We start from the raw sequence: 12,765 nt of genomic DNA, 5'->3' as shown, positions 1-12,765 counted from the left end.
CCAAAGAAAGCTGTGGAAAGGATTTTGACTTTTTAGTCAGGCTATTCATATGTAGCACAAATTTTACCTACATCTACACTGCAAAACGTTTGCCAGTATATATTAGCAAATCCTCTTAGTGTAGACACAGCTTACACAGGCAAAAAGAGTGCTTTTGCAGGAATGATTATATTGGTTCCCTGAGCAAAAACACTTTTACGTAGTTATGGTAGAATTGCATCTATGTGAGGACTTTTACCAGTACAGAAGTGTCTCAAAAATTATTTTTAATAAAAAAAAAATCACACCTCTAAGTGACATCACTATACCGGCAAAAGTTTCTAGTATAGACCAGTCCTAATTCATCGATCCATATTCTCTTCAGCTATGCAGGTTCTGCCTTCAGTTATCTACAGTGGAGAAGCAAACGCTGCAGAAACCCTCTCCATTATTATTACGATTATTATTTATGTATAGATATTTATCTATGATATATTATGTAGGCAAAGTATATTCACCCACCCAGTGTTTTTAAAGAGGGAGCTAACTTAAGCTTTAGGCCTTGGCTCAGTAATCTGTCCTATTCACATCTGCAGTTAGGATCAGTGGCTTGCTTTCATCATACTGGTACCCAAACTCATTCCTTTTCAGACTTGCAGTACTTCGCCTTCCCTACTCCTACAATGTACTGGCACTGTGTTTTAAATTGTTTTCCTTGTTATTTCCAGTAGGGCTCTTCCCAAATAATTTCAAACTTTGTAGTTCTTCTCTTTCAGCTATGGAAAAGTTTGCCCTTATACCACTCAAAATGTTTAAATGAAGTTGCCTGTGGCACTCGGTGAACTGCAATGTATATTTCAACATTATCTGCCACTACTAATACAGCACAGCAATTTATTTAAGCAGCCTTAGTAACAGGGAAGCTTTCTGAGCATGTTCTGTTAAGTCCTGATTGCCATCTGTGCTGTCCCATTGCCATATAAAGGAACAGAAGAAGGCGTGCAGTGATACCTTTAATGGGAAGGCTGGGCAGAATGCCAGTGCCAGCATTCCATCGGACAGTGTTCAAATAGAGTTATGTTAAGATTAAATTATACAGATGCAGTGTCCTGATGCTCATAGAGCAAGCAAAGTGTAATATATGAAGAACTTAACATCAGCTGTATGAAACCTTGTAAATTTATGCTGAAAAAAGGATTTAAAAACAAAAATAATAAAATCTCACCTAATGATTTTACAGTAAGGCTAGGCTATTTGACCAAACATTATAGTCTATCTTCTATCATTAAGGAAATACAAATGTCTGATGTAGCATTCCAAGTGACAAGTATAATGCTGGACAGAGTTTAAAGATCAGTACTATTTCACAGTACATTAGTGTGCAAACGAAGTGCTTTATTGTCAGTCCACTAAACATATCAGCTTGTCCAAAATGCAAGTGCAGGCATTTTTAACTTCATATTTCACACTTCATTTACTTTATATTTTTGAGACAAAAGGGAGCCCAAGCACAATTTATAATTCCTATGAAGGAAACCTAAAACACCACATTAGAAATATATACTTCTCCATAAAACGAGAATGTAATTCAGAAACAGTGACATGATGCTCACAAACCAACCATGGTTGAATATATGGAGTACTTGATATCTGGTGAATAAAATCTTACAATAAATTCTAGGAGGAAGTCCACAAAAGCAAACAAGAAAAAAATTCAACATATGGTGCTGGATGAAATATAATATAGCTAGTGGATTGCTAAGCACTTGGACGAAGACTGGACAGCTACTTTAAATAATGAGGTCTGAAATCCCTGGAAAAAATTTTTCCCCCCAAAATCAAAAGCATTGCTTTTGTGCTATTCTAAATTAAACTTTTGCATCTTCCTGCCAAAATTGGACAGGCATTGGAAAAACAATCATCATCTGGGTCTGATTATAAGAGCTTCATCTCATCAGTATATCGACAGAGTCACAGCCCAAGTCATCTTATCATTTGCCACAAAGGCATCATATACTGTTTGAACTCTATGTGCATCCCACAGAAGAGATCCCATGGGACATAAACAAGTACCCACAAACATCTAATAAAGCCAGAAACAGAACCACTATAGAGTGATGCCATATACCCTAGTTAGGGACCATCAGCACTTCAACTAAACCTAATGTTCAATGGTATTACAGATTGCTGATAGACCTCAAAGGATCAACACGGACAGTGTTCACTAAGAGGAGATCATCAACCAGTATTGTAATGTCTACTCCATATCTAGGCTGAAAAACTGATGGGCAAGAACATGGAAACATGAAACTTCTACATAGCTCCAAAGTTAGGTTTAGTTTCAGCTGAGATTTAATGGTTAAGAGCTATTGTTCCCTTTAATTTTCACAATGATGATGTCGGTGTTTTAGTGGCATGATTTCCCTTGAAATTAATAAGCCAAACCACATACCCTCCTTTGAAAATGTAACTATTTTTTGGAATATTTTTGTTGTTGCTAAAAAAAATACAAAAAGTTTACATTGATTCCTATGCCTTAGTTTTGGGTTGCTTGTTACTCCTCTCATAACTCTTTTTTGTTAAGGATGCACACAGTAGATGTTGACATTCTGGGTGAGATCTTCAAATAATGTAAATTGGCTCGGAACTACTTTGATTTACATTATCTGAGGCTCTAGAAACCAATCTTTAGCTAGAATACAGTTTTGGAACACTAAGAATCTAATTTCTTTTACTTCTTTTTTAAATACAGTGGAAAAATATGAGAAAAGGAAACAATTAAAGGCAAATAATTTCTCATTAGTTCTAAATTATAGTCACTTTACAATAATAATGGTCAGTCCTGTGCTAATTTCAATAACCATTTTTTCTGTATTGATAGATGAGCAACTTCTAATTATTGTCCTGCATATTAATTAAGTATTTATACGATGGACTAAATTCTGCTTTTACTGAAGCCAATAGGAGTTTTACTGTTGACATCAACAGGTCAGAATTTCACCCTATAAAAGCAAGAATTCTTAGACAAAAATACAGGAAACATTGAAAAATGTTCTGTTAAAACATACTCACATTAAATTACAAAGCCTGTCAATACTATTTGATTTCCCCTGTGACTTTGATCTAAAGCTAGCTTTAAAGGTAAAAGTTCAGAAAGCATCCATTAAATGTTTCTGTTTTACATAACAAATACAACTATATTTCATTTAAATTGCTGAAAATGTATTCTTAAAGCTTATATAAACTAAATATAGTGTTATATAGTGCAAAATGATTTAATTGTTTTGCTTTATAATTTAAACAGCAGATGTAGCACTTTAGATTAAGAAAATAATGTCGTTTGTTGGTTGGTTTGTGGAAATTAATGTATACACTGTTACACAAATTACAATTTTGGTTTGAAAAATAAGAGTTAGATCTCATGATTTGCATCCTAATTCATATAATTTGTAAATTTTATGTCACCATCTCATTTGCAATCTGCAGAATGGGCAAGAAAAAAAGTAATACATTTTAGCAGATGATAATGAAGATTAACAATCAAGTGGAGCTCGTTCGCCTCACTTAACACTGCAGTGTTATTATCAGCATACTGAGGACTTTTGTAAACAATGACATCAGCTTGGACTAAAAAAAGAGAAAGAAGAAGCCAGAAGCAATTATAAACTATAACACACAATTTGCATGACATATATGAATATAGGGGCAAAGATGTCTACAATACCAAAGCAGATATGAATGTTCAGACATGTAGAAGACTCATATGGAGAAACAAACAAAAGTGATAAAGTTCACCAGCACAGATGACAAAAAATTCATAAGTCTTTACTTTATACCTTTCTCGTTCTGGTGAATGCAAACTAGTATCTGGTCTCAAGCAGTTGGTACTAGCACTCCTAGCCCTGTCAAGGGAGGGCTGTAGTTCACTAGTGCCAGTGCATTGCATCCAAAGGTAGAAGAGAAAGAAAAAAGAAAACAAAGAAAGGAACACAAAGTTAGATATTAAATAATAAAATAATGTTATCTTTACATAAAAATGTGGAATCACAATGATTTAATTAATAAAGATGTAAAAGAGCTGACTAGATGACAGTGCAAATATTTGTTTAAAAAATAAAATCAAACAAAAGATTATGCTTGAAATTGTTTGCATAAAAATTCTCAAGTATCTCAGACCATAAAAGGAGACTAAACAATATCTACTTATGAGAAGGTGGAATGGGAAATATTAAAACAATACATCTAAACATTTATTACTAGTAATAAGTGCTACACCAACATAGAAGGACAGGATATAGTATATCTCAAGTGAAAATACTTTAGAGTGAAGCTAATTTACTTTAGAAAACCATATGACATACTAAACAGGAAGGGGTACTTCTGCTCAGTTCTTACCTAACCAAGAGTTCATCTGTTAATCTCGGTATGTGTGAGTTAATGCAATCACGAAGGAGCGAAATATCCTGTCTAATCACTGATTTTGTTTTAGCACATGCAGGCAGAGTTGAGCTTTATAAATTAAAATTATTTAAAATAGAAATAAAGTTAAGTTTCACATGGAATCAAAACCATAGACAAAGAAAGAAATGAGACATAAGGAAAAGAAAACTGTAATACTTCTCAACTCCAATACTGACAGTTCAGTAGAGTTTAATGATAAAAGAAGTCTAGACAATACAAAGGTTGCAAGTGTTTGTGTCATTTATGTAAGAGTTAATTTAGATACTTAAATCTAGTTATGTTTATAAGTATATGTTTTTATCTGTTAAAGTTTTGTAGAAAATATCACTATTTTCTTATAATGTGTGTTTCTTTAAATAATTTAAGTGAATATTTACTTACCTGTAAATATTCCAGTGAGTACCATTCTCTAGTAAAGGCATCTTGGGTGGTAATGTTTTATAGTGCCTAACAGAATTTCTTGAATGTGGCAGAACAGAGGAAAACAAAAACAAAAAACAAAGCATGCCAGAAACGAAAATATAGGTAAAGAGAGAACAATATTTACTAGAATTTAAACTATGTAATATGCATAGTACTATAGCAAATTTGAACAGCTATACACATAGATTTCTCAATATATCCTTTTCGCAGTTCAATTATGCTGACTGACAATGTAATTTTAGGATCAGATCACCTGTTCATGCAAACTCAGTTATCTTACTCAAATAAATAGAGTAACAAAGTAGGTCTGAATTTTCCTCTAACTAAAATATTTTGATATCTTTTCAATTTTTTATTAAAATGTATAAGCTGTTGTAAAATATGAAGTTGATATTTACCTTGCTATTTTTATGTTAATATTACTATATTTTAATCTACACTGTGTGATTTAATCATTCCTTCTATTTATGTATACAATACATTCAAAAGGTTACTAAAACAGACTTCTATATACAATATCACAAACTAACCCAAAGTTGTATTAGCATTCAAAAATGCCATGTGTTACAGTCCGTTAGAGGTGGTATACTAAGAACCAGATTGACAAAGGGATTTTTGGCATTGCAGTGCTGATTATTACGGTCCCAACATTTTGGTGCCTAGAAAGTCACTTGTATTCACAAAGCCTGAGTTAGGCACCTAGATTCCCTATATAAAGAATGTGCAGGGATAGGCCCCTAAGCATAGGATTCACAACAGGCAGCAAACCAGGCCAGAAGCCATGTACACTAGTCAATGACATGGTGATGAGAAGGTGTCCCCTGAGCCATGCCTCTCTCTTGGAGTCAGGAGTCTAAGATATTTCTCGCAAGAAATTCCACCAGTGATGGCTATGCCAGTTCCCTTCTTTTATCTCAGTGGTTAGAACACTCTCCTGGGATGTAGGAGACCCAAGTTCAATTCTCCCCATGTTTGATGAGGAGAAAGAATTTAAACAGAGGTCTTCCCATTGCTCAGAAGGTTGCCCTAACCACTGGGCTATTGGATGTTCTGATGTGGTGCTCCCTCAGTCTCTCCTGTTGCAGCTGTTCCACTCTGGATAAATAATTAGAGTGCCATTGGTGCAGGGGGGGGCTGGATCCTAAGTCTCCCATCTCCCAGGTGAAAGCCCTGACCACCGGCCTATAGAGTTGTTCTCACACACACTCTTTTTCTCTGGCCCAATAACTATTTACATATTTAATCCAAAGAGGAACAGCTTCAAGAGGAGAGATGGAGGGAATTCAGTGGGTAAGCCAACATCGCCTTTATAGGGGAGATCTCATGTTCAAATCCCTTCTCCCGATCAAGTAGAGAGGGGAATTAAACCCAAGTCTCCTACTTCCAGATGAGCCCTAACTCCTGGGCTATGAAGTTTTATTCATGTTATGAAGTAGACACCAATCCCTTCCTCCCCAGGATTTTGAAAGGGCCCTGATCTGGTTAGCAAGCCTACCGGATCAGGCCTCACAGGTGAGAGAGGCAGGAAAACACCTATCTTCCCGTTTGTGAATGATGCTGGGGCTAAGGCATCTGGATGCCTAGTGTGATGCAACAGTGTGCATGCTGAGAGGTGCCTAGGAACCTTTCACAACAAAAATGTAGGTGCCAATGAGCTTAGGCACCTGCAGGGTTAGGTGGCAACTAAGCATGAGTTTTAGGAATGTCAGTGGCACCTAAATGTTGGACTTAAGCACATAAGTCCTTCTGTGAATCTGTCCCCAGATACAGAAAATCACATTAAGTTAAACAACATTAATAATGATGAGATAATTTTTAAAATTATAGGAATTGGTTTATCCATCAGCAAAGTACAGCTGATATACTGATGTACAGTATAGCAAAGTAGTAAAACCTCTGTGGTGTTAGTGTATATCTACACGTAGAGCTGGAGATATAATTTCCAGCTCAAAGAGACATACCCATGCCAGCTCTGATCAAGTCAGCATGCTAAAAACAGAAGTATAGCAACAGTGCCAGGAGAGGCTAGTCAACTCAAATATGTCCAAGACACTAGGTAGCCCCTCCCATTCCTCACATCACTGCAGCTACACTTCTATTCTGATTGAGCTAACATATGTATGTCTTCTCAAGATAGGAATTACACCTCCAGTTTGAAGCACAGATGTACCTTTAGATGACAACTGTTTAACATTATAAACCAACACAACAGTGCCTAATATTTTAGATCCAGGAGTGTGGACTACCCTGCCAAATGAAACTCCAGGAGAAATGTAAAGGGAGAATGTGAGTACCTAAATTGGAATCTGTCCCACACAATGCTGTTAACTGGGATTAAAATGTATGAGTTACCCACACATTCCACCAAGGTACAGTTTTGGCAGGACTGGTGGGAGAATATGCACCCTGGAGGCTCTTGCCACCTCAAGTGTGGTTCCTCTCAATAGGATTTCTTGACTCCACATGGGATTTAGAGCTGGGTGCATCTAGATCCAAATGATGAAGTTGAACCTTAACATTATAATGAGATGAATCAAATCCCTGTATCTGAACAGCTCCATATGTGAGGGATTCTAAATCTGGATGCTGATTTTATAGCTTGGACTAATTAATTAAACTAAAACTATTAATAATAACCAATACAACACAATCCAATAAGATATCTAGAAGATAAGAATTATTATTCAGCACTATGCCCATAGCATGCCTAAATTTTATAGTTAAATAAAAAATTATATATATAGTTAAACCCGTGTAAATGCATGTGCTGAAATAATACCAAACAACACAGATGCCCAATAGCTTGTTGAATGGGCATATGAGATATGGCAGCCAAGCCATTAGTCTTTTTGGACTCTGACTTTAATGGGGTTGAATCAGGCCCCATAAGCCTTGCAACTCATTTTAGCAATCAATCTATAGTAGACATTATTATACTTCCACTGCTTGTGGTGGGGTAGCTTCTATGCATAACAATATGTCATCATTCTATTGATATCAGTACTTCAGAGTGCCCATCTGGCACATTGTGGATCAACTGCGGTGGAATTGGCCCAATGGACCAAGTACATTCAGCAATAAACAAGCTGTTCGGTGGATACTGTCTTAATATTTCATAACTCCATTATATTAATGCAGAGTATGGCGTTATATAAATATGCATATAAAATATATTATTAAAAGTACTATACTATTTGTACAGTATCCAATTTTATTTTTTTTTAAATGCGTGGATTTGGTACTCAACTTGAAAGTGAGGAAATAACAACATTGACTAGAGCAAGGCATAATATAGGCAAGTGCTGTGTAAACTTACATGAGTGCACCTCCATTCTGACCTAAAAATACCTGAATCCCATTTGTGGGCAATTTGTCAGCAGACTGTTGATCATGCTAAATTCTGTTGAGGCTTTGTGCTGTAGTTAAAATTCCACTAGGGATCATATAAAATTCACCATACTGTGTTTCACATATGAAGTAAATGAGAATTTCAAATAATATAACTCAGCCATTTTAAAGTAATTGATGACCTGCAAGGGGTAAAGGAGCAAGCACAGGTGCAGAAACAGACGAGGAGCTGCAGTAGAGGGAGCTGAAAGAAGAAAGGCCAGAAGAGGGAAGTGAAAGAACATGAGCTGCATGGCCCCATTAAACTGACATAAAAGGAATGGGATCAGGAACAACAGAGAAACAGGGACTGAAATGATTTATTAAATGTTGAAACCCAGAAACAATGAAGCATGGATTTCCTCAGTCACAGAATTTAGCCTGCAGTTCTTTTCTAATGACGATAGTTCAAATTTGCAATGAACTTTAATGGAACAGTTGCACTGATGATGAAGTTCTTATAAACTATATAATACTTTTTAAATGTTATACAGTGATATAATACTTTCTAAGTATTATACAGTGTAAAAAACCTAACCATAAGTTCATCCTTCCTCTCTCATTGATGAGACCTGGACAATTAAAACTATCCTTGACAAATCTGTGAAAACCATTGTGTAGGAAACAATCCTGCAGACCAGAGGTACGTTGGACTGCATGGTTTTAAAGGGTCTTTTCCAATCCTAATTTTTAAGATTAAGTTAAATTTATAGACTACTGACCTAAACTTTTACTAATCATCAGTTTGTGAATAGAAAAGTACAGTAATGTTTTTCAGAGTTCTCATAAATGTACCATCTGCAAAAGAGTTGATTGTTTCTACTGAAGGAATAGTGTTCACAAAAGGACAGTTATATTTATAAAAGCCACCGGAAGAGGAGAAAGAAAAATATGTATATAAAGATTGTAAGGAAGTGCTGTCTATTTATCCTAACAAAAATAAAATAAAATTGAAAACATCTCAGTGCTTTTAAAATTAGATCATAAAAAGATTTTTCCAATAACAATGTTTTGCTTAGACAAATCTTAGATCTGAATCAAAGTGATCACTATTCAATTACTTTTGGTATAGATGTACCAAAAACATGGGAATAAAGTGTCACTAGACTGTTTCTTCAGTTCTTACACTTAGGTTAATGCTTTTTCCTGATTTTTATTTAATCTTTGTGGTATATGACCGGTAATATGCAGGGCAGGTTTTTTTGTTTTTCTTTCATAAAAATTGATCAGCTAGATTTTGCTTTTGCAAATCCAAGAATGGTTCACATCAGGATTCCATATTATCTGAAGCTCCTAAATTTAGGAAAGAGGGCATCAGAGTGCAGATGGTCCAAGCTGCAAACTCTGTATCTGGATCCAATTTTTAGCAATATGTGGGAACAAAGGTGGAAATGAGATGAAAAGCTTTAGATCTAGGTCTCCCAGGGATGATTTAGATCCTGGTTCCTTCTTATACCAACCACCAAAGCTCTCCGTGGGCTTGGGTGTCAGATAATGTAAAAGGTTTCCATTTTGACCCATCTCTAGAGACTCACTCCAGATTTTCAGTTGGTGTAAATCAGTGTTGCTCCATTAAATCTGGCCCTCTTATCTTTTTGCCTATACAATGCATAATGAGATATAGGACTCAAGCTGAATAACTAGAAAGACCCAGTTTTTCAGTATGGCCACAGATATTTCTTATCCCAGGGAAACTGGAAATCAAGCACCTGATTCACAAGAGTGTTACTCAAGTTTTATGCCAGTGTAATTCCATTGCAATTATAACAACAAATTGATGTAAATCTTGTGTAACACAACGGTGCATCAGTCAACAAATGTTCACACAGAATACCTCCAAAGTGTTAGTAGACAAGCAGATAAAACATAACCAGCGCTCAGCAGGTATGGTAAGACGCATTGTCAAAGTATCTAACCTTTTGATTTATGGACTTATTTGTTTAGAAAGTAAAACGTTTGCACTGTCTGCTAGATGACATGAAGTCATGACTCATTCCTTATTACACTGACTCAGAGTAAATGGCTTCTCGTTCAAAATGTAAAGAGAAGTTTCAGGGATTTCCAACTGGTAACAGGTAGCCTGTGTACTCTCATCACCAGCATACTCTTGTTAGGTTCAGTGTTTCATGATTAAAAACATTTAAATTAAATATAATCTTCCAAATGGGAATCCGGGGAGATACCAAAACTAAAGATGTGTCTTCTTTGAGGTATGAAATACTGCCTCATGTTGCAAAAACATTAAATACAAATTCAAATGTTGTAAACCCTGATCCTGCAAACACTTACATACATATTTAACTTGAGCACATGAGTAGTCCCATTACCTCAATGAAAGTCCTTCTCCCTATAGAATAATTCGAATTTGGGACTCAGCTGCACCTGTGCTGGGTCCTTTCTTTTTGAGTTCTTGAGTGCTGTAGTACCTACTGAGCTTGTAGACAAGGCAGAATACTGCAGTCTTTGGACTTGGAGTCCTCACAGAGTATGGCACATTTATCAGTTAAAAGGTGAAACGCCCTGGCAGAGCCCAGCATGGACAAAGCCAAAACTAAAATTCTAAATGGAAGGTCAGAAACAGTAGGTACATCTACACTGCAAAGAACACCAAAACCCCAACTCATCAGCAAGTTTCAGAGCCTGGATCTATGGACTTGGGTTCTCAGGGCTCATACTAAGGCATGAAAAATAGCAGTGTAGACATTCCCACTCAGGCTGGAGCTCAGGCTCTGGGACCCACCTTCTTTCCAGGTTTCAGAGCCAAAGCATAAACATCTATGCTGCTAATTTTAGCACCATAGTGCGAGCCACATGAGCCAGAGTCTGTAGGCACTAAGACTTGCTGCCACATGGGAGTTGTCAGGTGAAGCACAGTGACATGCAACCTTTGTTTATCTAGTCATGTGCTCTTCTGAGGCTTTTTCCTCAAGTTTGTTGTCAAAACACAAAAGAGATTTATTAATGTTACACAATAACAAAGGAAGGAAATCAAACAATCATAAAAAAGCCAAAAAACAAAAGAAAGTTTATAAAACCACAATAATACTGCCGTGCATTTGAAGATCAGGCCTTTTGTGACTAGACAGGTAATTTATCATAAAATTATATGATGCAAAAAAGTATTTGCATCATTTAATTACAGATGAGACTGTTGACACTTATTCTACCTCTAGGCTTTCAACTTCTCTAATCATATCTATCTAAGTAAACAAATATATGTAAAAATCTTGATCAGTTCTTTTTAAAAAAGAAAATAATTAAATGACAACTAGATTACAATGTGTTAAGAAAATGTGTCCTTTACTTACTGTAACATTAACAAAGCTAAAGAAAATGATTGGGCTAGTGAAGTACATAGAAACTAACCATAAGCAATCATGGTTATTGAATTCCTGTATTTACCTGGTGGTATGTAGGCACTCTGCACTTCTTCCTCGTTTTGCTCTGGGCAGCATAAGAAGCTCACTGCACAGACAGGATGGATGGTGAGTGAAACAGATATAAATATGAAGCATTATATGACATGAGTTATGTGAATGATATGCAAATGAAAACGTAAAAAAGAAACCGGAAAGCTCACACTGAGATAGCTGTGTTGATAGTGTTGAAACCAAACCAAATTATTGTATTGTTCAAAAATGTAAGCAATAAAGTACCTATGACAACTCTATATTCAGATAATACTTTTAAGTAGACATCTAATTTTGTCTTTTCCTTTTTCAAAATTTGGAAGTTATTTCAGAATTTTTAATATTAAAAATTGACAGGATCCTTTATCAAATTGCATTGCTATGGCAATCTTCTAGTTCTTAAAGTAGATATTTATTAAAACATGGCAATGTGATCATAAAAAGAGAATGGTAGAACATCCCTTTTTTGAATCCAGAGAAGTGGGGGGAAGGGGTGTTATAAATTTAGTTTTATGCTCTAATGAATACAGCGTAAGAAGCATCAACTCATCATTTTGGTGAAAAAAAAATTTGTCTACTAAAATATTACGTTTATTCAAATGTAGATTGTGATCAAAATCTTTTTGATTACAATATTTTGTTATATATTCCCTCACAGAGATAAAAAACGTGTTAATCAGTTATCAAAATCTCCTTTTTAACCATTTCTATTTTATAGTTCAGACACTTAAATTCCATTATTCCAACCAGCAATATATTACAAGAGCCAAGCACTACAGCCAACAATATAGCTACTGTAAATTAACCACATTTCTATCTTTATTAAACGTGATTGTGATAACAGCATGTCCCGTGGGTAGTTTTTATGGGTATTTGCACTTCAATGCAAATCACAAAGAGAAGTCCCAAAATTTCCTTATTGTTATTGACATCCAGTGAGGCTAAAGTTCATGAAGATGAATCATTTAAAAAGAATCAAGGAATCATATGAAGTACTATGGCAACAGAGAGAGAAAAGATATACAAATTATGCAAAGTGGCAAAATGCTCAATTTCTTTCATGCTTCATTTTGTCATGAAACGATAAGTTTCACTGTAGAAAATG

At 35.5% G+C, this 12,765-nt stretch overlaps 1 protein-coding gene across 1 annotated transcript in view; it reads right to left on the bottom strand.

Moving 5' to 3' along the window:
* Window positions 1-12,765, bottom strand: part of LOC137143063 (regulating synaptic membrane exocytosis protein 1) — a 259,921-nt gene that overhangs the window by 164,934 nt on the left and 82,222 nt on the right. Inside the window, exons 14-15 of the mRNA XM_067532653.1 lie at window positions 11,653-11,715; window positions 3,816-3,905 (exon numbers count right to left, since the gene is read on the bottom strand). Of these exons, the coding sequence (XP_067388754.1) occupies window positions 3,816-3,905; window positions 11,653-11,715 (153 nt within the window). The remainder of the gene's footprint in view (window positions 1-3,815; window positions 3,906-11,652; window positions 11,716-12,765) is intronic.

The sequence above is a fragment of the Emydura macquarii genome, unplaced genomic scaffold (genome assembly GCF_026122565.2).
Source record: "Emydura macquarii macquarii isolate MOO-44397 ecotype Brisbane River unplaced genomic scaffold, CSIRO-AGI_Emac_v2 contig_3295, whole genome shotgun sequence".
Lineage (NCBI taxonomy): Eukaryota > Metazoa > Chordata > Testudines > Chelidae > Emydura > Emydura macquarii.
The sequence above is the reverse complement of the archived record's forward strand: the minus strand, read 5'-3'. Positions and strand labels throughout refer to the sequence as shown.